Source organism: Alligator mississippiensis, chromosome 9 (assembly GCF_030867095.1).
Source record: "Alligator mississippiensis isolate rAllMis1 chromosome 9, rAllMis1, whole genome shotgun sequence".
Classification (NCBI taxonomy): domain Eukaryota; kingdom Metazoa; phylum Chordata; order Crocodylia; family Alligatoridae; genus Alligator; species Alligator mississippiensis.
Genome location: NC_081832.1, coordinates 16,950,463 through 16,961,865, shown reverse-complemented (window position 1 = coordinate 16,961,865; position 11,403 = coordinate 16,950,463). Strand labels below are relative to the sequence as shown.

Genomic DNA, 11,403 nt, shown 5'->3' with positions numbered 1-11,403 from the left:
CAAAATAAAACCAGAACGCACTTGACCACACACAACCCCATGTGTGTGTGGGTATTACACAAGTGTTGGTGCTATCAGTATGTCCTGGCTTGGAGACAAATCTTTAAACACTAGTGCACCAGAGGATTTATTTCCTTGTCTTTTTGCCTGTTTTTCCACTAAAGAAATATCCCTGGTCTGAAAACATCACATGCGGTTATACTGCTAGGACCCAAGGACCCGGCGAATGGGGTGTGATGCATGTTTAGTTTTCCAGCACTGGCTTCCACATGTCCCCGGTCCTTTTGGGGCCAGATACAAAGCTCCTTGGCACCAATGGACACCTCCAGGGGGTTTGGGTTGAGGCCTCTCCTTCTCCAACTAACTTATCTCCTCCCCTACAAACATCAGCTCAGTACTCAGCAGCCATCAAAAAGACAAACAAAATGTTAGGGATTATTAGCAAGGGAAGTGTAAACAAAGCAAAGTATTATTATGCCCCTTTATCAATCCATGGTGTGTCCACACCTTGAGAACTGTGCCCAGTCCTGGTCCCCACAAGTCCAAAGGGATATAAAGAGCTAGAGAAGGTCCAGAGAAGGGCAACAAGGAGGATCAGCTGCATGAAGGGGCTTCCATAGGAGAAACTAGAGACCAGGCCTGTTCAGTTTAGAGAAGAGACGCTTAAGAAGCACATGAGAAGAGTTTACGGAATACTAAATGGTGAAGAGAGTCAAAAGAGATTTATTATTTACTCTCTCTCACAAGACAAGAATGAGGGGTCACACAATGAAACTAGTAGGTTTAAAACTAACAACAGGAGGTTTTTTCACACAGCTGTAAGAATATAAGAATATAAGAATTGCCATTGACTGGTCAGACCAATAGTGTCTGAAACATAAGGGAGCAGAAGACAGGCTGTCAGGAAAGATAAAGGACTTTTAGCACCAAAAAAAGCAATAATGGAAAACCGTGTCTGACCTGAAAGCAGGCAAGAGAGGGCAGCTACCTGCCATGAGAGCTGTGATGAAGAGGAATGGGACAACATCCCAGATACAGGAGGTTACACAGGGGCAGGCAGTGGGTGCTGAGAGGGAGAGTGAACTAGGCTTGACCAGGTTTCTCCACTTTATTCTCTCACTTGCAGCTTCCAGCAATAAGGTCTAGGAAGTTCTGATTCAGAGGCTGTGTCCCTGACTCCTGTGCTCAATAGCTACTGCTGGCCCTTTCTTCCAAGTGTCCAGTCCCTTTTTGGATCTAGCTGACCTGTCACCTTCCACCACATCTGGTGGCAACGACTTTCACAAGTTAATGACACACCGGGTGAAAAGAATCTCCTTTTTGGTTAGTTTTAAACTGATGCCCTACTAGCTTCATTGCATGACTCCTTGGACTTGAGAGAAAGTAAATAACAAAGCCCTGTTGACTTTCTCTTCTCTGTGTAGTACTAGTGTCATTAATAAAGTGTGCAGCTTGTTGCCACCAGAGGTGGTGGAGCCAGGTTCAAAAAGGCACTGAACACTTTCTCAGAGGGAAAGACCAGCTGTAGCTATTGAGCAGGGGAGTGAGGGGCAGGGCCTTCCTGGACCTCAAGTGCTGGAGGCTGCGAGGGAGAGAGGAACAGGGGGGAAGACCCTGGGCAGACCCGGTTCAATCTCCTTTTCAGTCCTCTCTCTCCCACCGTGGCACAGGAGCCTGGGCACTATGGACCTAGGAGGGTCTGCCCCAGTCCATGGCGGTGCTCGTGTCCTTGGCGCTGGGTGGAAGAGAAGCCCCTGCTGTGTTTTAAACGACTGGGTTCATTGAGCGACCCTCGCTCTTGTCTCCAGAGAGAGGCAACAGCAACTCCCTGCGGCCCCGCTCTTCGCCGTGTAGCATCGGCGCGGGGCTCGCTCCACCAGCGGCGGCGGCGGCGGCGGCAGGAGGGGCCCGGACACGTGCGGGGAGAGGGGCAGCCGCCGCGGCTGAGCAGGGAGCGCGGGGCAGAGCCTGAGTCACAACTTCCCAGACCTTCAACGCCGGCAGCTGCGAGCGGGGAGGCAGCGGGAAGGCGCCGGGGCGGCTGGAAGAGGCCGGGAGGCGGCGGCGGGGGCAGCCCCTGCGCGGCGCGGCGCCCCCGGCTGCTGCGGCGGAGCATGGAGCGGGTCCCTGGCTGGCGCCTGCCCTGAGCGGCACCCCGGCATGGACGTGCCCGGCGCGGCGCGGCGCGGGGGCTGATCGGCGGCCGGGGCTGAGCAGGTAGGTGCGGGAGGCGCCGGGGGGTGGCACCAGCCTCTGCCCGGGCACCGCGCTCGCAGGTCCCGCCGGCCCCGGGCTGCTCGGAGCGCGACTCCCCGCGGCGCTGCCCGGGCCCCGAGGAGCCCTGCCCCGCGGCCCGGCGCGGCCACGCCTGCACCGGAGGAACCTGTCGCTGCCTCGGGGAGTTAGGAGCCGTGGAGATCAGGCGCTGTCTCCGTACAGCTCTGTAAAGTACCGAGGCATGCAGCGAAAGGGAGCAGCGGCACCCCGCTCTGCTCTCCCGTGCATTTATGGATGGGTTTGGGGGTTTTGTTGGGTTTTTTTGCAGTGAACATTTTAAGCCATAAGGAGATTTTGCAAATGTGCATCCAGGCGGTTGCTTTTGTATTTGCTGTCCGTTGTGCCGCAGGAAATTCCCCCTTGCCCCCAGGAAAAAAGAAAAGAAAAGAAAAGCTTATTTCTGTCACTTTGAAACAGCTCGGCGCCGTATTACTCTAATAATGCTCAGGTCTCCGGGTAGGGCTCTGTTACACCCTAAAGATGAACGCTGTCATTCCTGATGCGCGTGCGGAAGAAATGCAATGAAAATGCCCAGGGAAGCGCCATCAAAGCACTAATTACTGTTGGATTTCTAGATAACAGTTAAATGTGAACAGAAACAATATCCTCCATTAGTGTCTTGTCTTGCACGTCTCCTATCTCAGATTGTTCACAGCGTTTCTCCCTCCCATCCTCTCCCTCTTTTTCTGAGGATTTTTCTCTGTAATACAAAGGCTTGTGATGGCCAAACAGCTCTCCCCTCTGTCCCTCTGCAAGTTGGGAAACAGGTTGGATCCACCTCTTTTGTGATTTTAAGGGAGATGTATGCATTTCAGCACTATTAATGCTATTGCCACTAAAGGGAGTTCTAAGAAGGGCCACAATTCTCCAGTGTTACAGGTACTGTCTCTGAGTCTCTGGATCAGTACAAGTTGTCTGTGCAGAAACGAGCTTGTCTGAAACTGCCTTGAAGTCTGTGATGTTTTCCATTGATTTTGGCAACCTTTGGGTTGGTCCCCCAAGGCTGTTGTTGCATGCAGCTTGTGTAGATGCTCAGGCATGCTAATGGGATATGTCTCTTTTCCACCGACAACCCCCTGTGTTTGTAGCTTGAATTCATAAGCATCCTTCTGGAAAGAACTAAATTAGTCATCTGATCCTCACAGATGAACTGTGTGGAAGTCTTCCACGGAGAAGATTATAGGTCATGGAAATTCCAGCTTCTCCCTTAAAAGCAGTGTTTCCTCCCTCCCACCCCCATACCTAGCATGCTCTAAAAATGGTTAATTTTTTAAAGTGAAGACAGTGATGTAATTACACTGTGAGGCCTCTCACAGACGGCTGCTTCTGCCAGACATGGTGAAATGCTAGCACTTGCTTTATGCGTTGATGAGCATGGTTCTTTAAGGAGCTATAACCCAGAGAGGCAGCAGAGTTAACGGATGCCTTTGCCAGACTGCTGTTTAGCTGTCATTAGTCTCTCTCCTAGCCTGCTCTGTTTTCAGTATGCCACCATACTTTATTCTGTATAATTGGAAGTGCCCCATCTCTAGGTCCTTGCAGGTGTCTGTCTCAGTTGGCGGCTGCTAAGTTACTTCTCCTTCCCCAGCAAAAGTTGCAGGTTTCATGCTTGGCCCCAGATTTTCAACTGCAATCCCTTCCTGTCTGGCAGAACGTTCTTGTTAACATCTCAGAAAGTGGTGAGAGCCACAAAGAGCCTTTCCCTGCCTTGGTGTCTTGCCCAGTGATCGATGAACCCATTAGAAAGTGAAAAATGTAGAGTTCTCAGTGTTATAAAAAGCACATGCCCTCGGGATGCTGTTGTGTAACATGGTGGTGAGCAAAGCTCCGCAATGTGGCTGAAGATGTCATGAGGAGAGCTCATGTGGCAACAGCCAATTGCAAACCCATTGTTCTTCCTCCAGTTGAGAACAGATTCCCCGCTGAGAGGATTAATAATTAACAGATATTACTTGATTTTGCTCAAGACATTTCACAAAATCAGGGAACTGACAAGCTGGCTGCATTTACAGGAACCTCAAAGCATCAGCAGCCTCTCTTCAAAGCCAGCAAGTTTTGGGATATTAAACTGAGACTTCAGAAAGGAAGTTTAGAGAAGGGGGGAAGATACTTGCCCATAAGTATTGCTATACTGGGGTCCCTTGTGTTATCACTGCAGCGCTAAGAAAATCAACTGTCTTTGCCCAGAGCCTGAACCATTGTGTTGCATGGCAGCATTTACTCTAGGTGCCATCACACCCTTGTCTTTCAGTCTTCATGGTGTTTTTGCCTCTGGTCTGTATTTCTGAGAGTCAGGTTGGAAAACTTCCCTGTATGACCTTAAGGCAAAGCAGCAGAGGGATTCTTCAAAAAATACCTAGCTGACTGAAACCTTTCAGGGAACATCTAAATTAAGATGGACTAAGCCAGTGGTTGTCAACCTTTTTAGATTTGAAGTGACCCTCTGGATATGCTGCCTCTTAGGTTCACTCATTTTTTGACTCCTGAAAAACAATTGAGCAGTTTTTCTGTTGCAAAGAACTCAGAAAGACCACGGCAGCTCAGAATGTTTTTAATACTCTGGATTCCTATTTGAAATTGCTGAGTTTATCTTGTGAACCATATACACCTGTCAGTGCTAGCATTTCATGCTACCCCTACGTACCTTTGAAATGATCTCAAGGCAATCCTGGGCTGAGAATCACTGGACTAAACCATAGGGTCACACAAAGTTTAGTAACAAGAACAACTGGAAAAAATCTGAGGGGATTTAAGGGTTGTGTAATTCATATTTGATGTTCCTGTAGGTCGGTGGCAGAGCTTAAAATGGAACAATGCAGATCAATAATTTTTTTTTTTTTTTCCCCAAAGACACCAGCTATCCACAGGGAAAGTTTAATTCCCAAAACTGAGCACCCACATAACGCCCCATCCTATCACATCTGCACAGTGAGCTATGTGGGACTTGGGATTTTTTATATCCTTCCCTAAGTGACCGTGCTTACAGCGTATGGGAACAACAGAAGTTTGCAGAGAGAACAAATCATGTTCTTTCAGTCTCCATTTGTGAATACACAGACACCTACAATTTGTAAACACAAACCTTTGCATTTGAACTTAAAAAAAAATCTAGTTTTGGATTTTGTGCATTTAAATTTTATTTGCATGGGTGGCTTTTATGGATACAAATGCTGACACATGCAGAACATTTTAAAAGATGTACAGAGGTGCTTGCAGCCAGGGGCAAACGTACAAACAGAGACCAGGTAGACATGCGCCTAAGGCTATTTCTGTAGACTTTAATATTTGCATTAACAATTTCTGCAGTTTGTAGGGTAGGGTAGGTAAAGGACCTTACACAGATGGAAGAAGCTGGACATGCAATTGGCATTTTATTTTTACTATTCTTTACGGTTAAAAAAATTATTGTGTTTAGGCTTTAATTAGTCAGCTATTATATTTGTATTGGAGAGACAGTGTTTCAGAAAACAGGAATACAGTATGTCCCATGGAAAATTCTGACAGCTAGAATCTCTTGTGTCCTGAGTTAATATGAAGGGTCAACATTTTGAATCTTTTCAAACAGGAATTCTGAAATCCTTTGATGTAGAAATGTGAAAACCTTTTCTGATAATGTCAACATGTTACAGTATAATAGTCTATATTAATTATAATATTCTATATTAATATATACGATGTGATAATACCCTATATTATATAGAATGATATAGAACTTAGATTAAATGAAATAAAGACAAATACATTTTGAGTTTTTTCCACTGAATACCTTGTTGAAATCAACACCTTCCCTCAAAACACTTGGATTTTGACTAAATTACATTTTATGGTTTGAAAACTGCACTGTCAAAAAATCTTAGCAAGCTCTCATTAGCAATTCAGGTGTGATGCTGCAAAATTTGGTGATGGGAGAATGCACAAACCAATGAAGTTACAAGAGCTTATCTAGCTTCAGTGGCCAATGAACACTTTTGGACATGGAAAATGCACCGTTCCCTTCAGTCAAGGTGCTGCATACACCTTTGTTAGATCTTTTTACTGCTCTTCCAAAAAAACTGTGGAAGATCAGACTGTTGAACATTAAAAAAGAGGCTTTTGAAAATCTTGTCAAGCCTTTCTTGCCAATTGTATGGAACCAAAAGTACCCTACAAACCCTAATTTTTAGTTCTTTTTCAATTTCACATTTGAAAATGTAAACTGATATTCATTCATTGCCACCAAAGAAGTATACGGCCATGATTGTTAACTGGGCAACATTTCTTAAGATCCCTGTACAGAGACCATATCTCTTTAGTTCATCTGCACTATGTGTTGCCTACAGGTCAAACCAGCACCTGCTCCACTGATCATGGTCAGCGAGACCTTAAACTACTGGGATCCTGATTTTGAGGACGATGTCATCAACATTAATGTCGGGGGTCTGAGAAGAAGGCTCAGCTCTAGCGCTCTCTCCAAGTTTCCTGACACCCGCCTGGGGCGCTTGCTGTCCTGTGACTCAGAAGAGTCCATCCTGCAGCTCTGCGATGACTATGACGTGAGTGCCAGGGAGTTTTACTTTGATAGGAACCCAGGTTTCTTCCTGTATGTGCTTCACTTTTACCAGACTGGGAAGCTGCATGTCATGGAGGAGCTTTGCGTCTTCTCTTTCTGCCAAGAAATAGAGTACTGGGGCATCAATGAGTTCTTCCTGGACTCATGCTGCAGCTACCGCTACCACGAGCGCAAGCTAGAGAGCCGGCACCACAACTGGGATGAGGAGAGTGAGGTCAGCAGTGTGGACACCTCCCCAGATGAGATATCGGATATCAATCTTGACTTGCTCCGCTACAGCACGTTGCGCTGTGGCAACTTGCGGAAGCGCCTTTGGCTTACCATGGAGAACCCGGGCTACTCCATTCCCAGCAAACTCTTCAGCTTTGTGTCCATCAGCGTGGTGCTTGTCTCCATAGCTACCATGTGCATCCACAGCATGCCAGAGTACCAGGAGGTGGATGAGAATGGTACTGTGCTGGATGCCCCCATCCTGCACAACCTGGAGTATTTCTGCATCTCCTGGTTCACCTTTGAAGTGTCTTCTCGCTTGCTGCTGTCTCCCAACCCACGAAAATTCTTCAAGCACCCTCTGAACCTGATAGACATTGTCTCTGTCCTGCCTTTCTACTTTACCCTTCTGGTGGACGTGACTCTGGGCAGTGACTCAGAGCTGGGGAACCTGGGCAAGGTGGTGCAGGTCTTCCGTCTCATGAGGATATTCCGGGTTCTCAAGCTGGCACGGCATTCAACTGGGCTGAGATCGCTAGGGGCCACCTTGAAGGTATAGTCTTCTCTTACCTCCTGCTCTGTTGCTTTGCTATCTAAGCATAGAAGACATGTGAGCTGGGAATGAGCTGTAGCTAGTAGAAGTATCCATTCCCATGGGGAGCTCATGGAAGTTGGAAGGTTGCATGGGGGGTAAGTCCTATATTGGTGAATGCTAGAAAAGTTGCATGTTAGTTACTGTGTGGTCCCTGTGTAAATGTCTCTCTCTCTTTCTCACACACACACACACACACACACACACACACACACACACACACACACACACACACTGTGGAAGGTATACACTGGGTCATTTTGCCAGTGCAGTTGTGATGGAGATGGAAAGTGCTGGTGTATATCCCCAGTGATGCAAACAGTCCCTACAGGGTCATCCTGCAGGGTTCCAGCCACTGCTTCACTAGCTCATGTTCTGCTGGCTGCAACAGAGCCCAAGCTAGCCAGAAGCCACTAGTGTCCAAACACTGCAGCACATGCTGTGAAGTAGATGTGCCTAACAATGAACGTCTTCAGATTCACTCTACTTCTATCTCTAGCATGTCTGAGAAGAGGTCACTTTAGGAGCCTGTTGCTGGCTGGCCCACGGCCAACATGCAAGCACTGGTGTTCATCCATCTAGAGATCTGCAAATTCAGGGCCAGCTGAACTAAGCCTTTTGCAGTGCCCTATCTTATGCCTGGGTGATCCCAAAGACTGCCTGATATGGGCACTGTTTAATGTGGCAAGCGAAGACGATGGGAATAAAGGTTGACCAAATATAAACAGGGCCTGTGACAACAATGGTGTGTCCGGATCAACATGGAAGATCTACCTCTGGCTTGAGAGGCTTCAGGGCAGCGCAAAGGTACTGTATGCAGGGCAGAGGGAAGAGCCCACAAAGGCTGACAACCCATTCTGAGCAGGCCAGAGGGAGGAAGAGCCAGACTGGGAGATGCCTGAAATACTGGCAGGATCTCTCTGAGGGGACCCAGGATTTGGAAACAGCAGAGATATCAGTGGCCAAGAAAATCTGGCAGCAAGAGGAAGAATCTGTGGAGGAAGGACCTTGCCCTCTACAGCAGGTGAGCAGCTCAGCAATACGAAATAAGATGACGGGGGCAGGGGGAGAATGGCCAGGGTCATCCTGACTGCTATCCTTCATGTCTGTATTAGACCAAGCAGCCTCATGAGGTGGACTTCTCCACCACCACCTAAGGGGTAGCTGCTGAGCTGTCCCTAGCTCAGCCAGTTCATGGCATCCCAGGGCTGGAAGGGAACTTGAGGGTCATGTAATCTAGTATATGCAGTCCTCTGTGATTCACTCTCCAAAAGGCCCCCTGACTGGTACTCTTACCAAATACAGTTAATAATGGCAGTCATGTCAAAAGTCTGTGCTTGGAGATTTTTATTGTAATAAAGTTTCTATTGGGCACTGTAGCCAAAGCCTTTTCATTGCATCTCATCTTTTGGCCCGCATGCCAGACAGGTACCTAGCACCCAGGTACCTTATCTCTGCTCTTGTCTCTCCCCGTAGTAACATTCCATTGTCCTTCTGGTTTAATGAATCGAGAAACTTTCCTGATCCTATTTTATGAGTAAGACAATGTACAGCTGAACTGGAAGAATACTTTTGCTGCCCACTCCACCTCCTATCACTTAATGGAAACACCAATTATCCTCAGACCCATATTTCTCCCCAAGTCCCTGGAATTATATAAAAACCATCCCAAAACAAGTACTTGAACATTGTAGCCACATTATGGAAATCTGCATATTTCCTTCCACCCCCACAGAAGTTCTCACCACCTCTCCACACATGGAGCTGATTCCCCTCTGCAGAGAATTGCTTTCAATGGTCCAGCTTCTAATATTGATTTTATAAAATGGCTACCCCCAAGATCATGTCACCCCCACCTGGCATAAAATCCATCCCCCTATCTACCCTTATTCTTCTGAACGTTTGTGAATTCCAGCATCCTACCTTTCATTTGCACAGTTGTGCCTAGCGTGGGCAGAACCTTTGCCATCTTGAACCTTCCTTTCAAGAAGGCATTAGAAAGCAGAACAAATCTGAGGCTGTACAGTGTACAGCTGAGGCTGTGGTCCACAATGTGGTACAGCTGAGGATGTACAGTGCCTAACACAATGTGGTCCTCACTCATGTCTGGGTCTCTTTGCTACTGCTGTACGAACAGTTGCTGTACAAGGGACAAATGGCTGTTAACACTCTCCATTTCTTATTTTTCAGTGTAGTGGCCATGTCAGCACTTTGGGTATCCTGGAGGCTGCTGTGGGACACTATGAATAGCCCAAAGTTGGCAGGGGACAGGAAGACTGGGCTGGCAGCAGTGGAGTGGCTGACAAGCCTGAGGAACTAGGTACAGCAATTCTCAGACATGCAGGGAGACAAGGATGGTTGGTGCAAGAGACCTGTACCTTCATCTTCCATGGCACTTGGCAGCAAAAGCTCAAGAGGACACCAACTTGGCCAGCATTGAAATAGCCTGAAAATCTCCCAAACTCTTAAGAGAGGGGGAAACCCTCCCAGGATCAAAGACCTCATGAAAACATGAACCAGAGAGTTCCTATTTCAAAAGAAAACCCTCTTAAATACCTGCACTCTGCTTCTTCATGAAAACCTATCTCGACAACCGGCAAGTCCCTTAGGAATAAGGCAAAGGCTGGATCTGTTACTTTTCTTGGCTACAAAAGTTAAATAAAACTGTCCATGTGGAAAGGCTCCTTGAACTCATTCCGTGTCCCATTTACATGTGAATAACTTGCTGCACCAGAGTGGGGACTGAGTGATGTTGCATGTTGTTAGGCAGTAAGTGAGACTAGGAGAATCAGGAGTTTCCTGGCTTTGACTCAGGCTGAGCCAATGATTCACCGAGTGATGCTGAGCAAAGCACCAGGCTCCATGCAGATCTGAGTTGTCTGACTGTAAAATCTCACTAAAACCCCTGACCTGCTGCATCAGATTTAAGTTCCAATTTACTGGGCACATAAATTACAAAATATTGTTGATCATAATTTACTTCCTCCTGCAACAGCATAACACATTGGCAGATGAATAAAAGCCCATTTACCTGGTCAGGAAGTGGGGAGATGGTGTCTCTGGCAAGTGGAGTGATTAATGTTAATGCTACAGTGATATGAGTAGAAAGATTTCTGCTGTTCTGTCTCTTCTAGAGAAATTATGGGTGTTCTTCAGATCACTCAAGGCCTGAGCCAAAGCCCATTTAAATCAATGACTCTTCTCCACCAACCTGACAGAGTCTCTTCAAGAGACCAACTGTGTATATGAAGGGGGCCTGGCTTCAAGCCAAATCCAGGAACACTTCCCTCCTCACAGTCTCCTCTTAGCTGTTGTACTTTATTCCCTTCCTCCTGCATCTTTTTTTTTTTTTATTGGCTCTTTCTGAATAAATGGCCCTAGTACTCCCTGCTGCTGAGAGGCTGTCTGGGGGAAATTTACTCCTCCAGTGCTCTGCCAGTGAAACAACAGGATTGCAAGCATCAGAGGCACTTTCTCTGCTCTCTCAATCCCTGCCGAGATCTGATATCAATTATGGAACTGTGCAATTAGGTATCAAACTCCCATTTAAATTTAATGGGAGTTAGGCACTAAGTGAATTAAGCACTTCTCCACATTTTTAGGTGTCTAAATACCTGAGCAAGTCATGCAGGGCCAGCTCTACAGGAGCTGCACAGAACTGAAGACTCCTGAATCTCAGCCCAGGGTGCCACCCAGCATCACACTTTTCATTTGCACTGTTGTACCTGCCAGGGACTGACTGGTGGCACGTGGGCACAACAAATGGCCAGGGAGC

The 11,403-nt window shown here is 47.2% G+C and overlaps 1 protein-coding gene across 1 annotated transcript in view; it reads left to right on the top strand.

Annotated features, from left to right (window-relative positions):
• The first annotated feature begins 1,503 nt into the window (after nt 1–1,503).
• KCNS1 (potassium voltage-gated channel modifier subfamily S member 1) overlaps nt 1,504–11,403 on the top strand; it is a 35,202-nt gene continuing 25,302 nt past the window's right edge. Inside the window, exons 1-2 of the mRNA XM_019484580.2 lie at nt 1,504–2,217; nt 6,597–7,589. Of these exons, the coding sequence (XP_019340125.1) occupies nt 6,624–7,589 (966 nt within the window). The 5' untranslated portion in view covers nt 1,504–2,217; nt 6,597–6,623. The remainder of the gene's footprint in view (nt 2,218–6,596; nt 7,590–11,403) is intronic.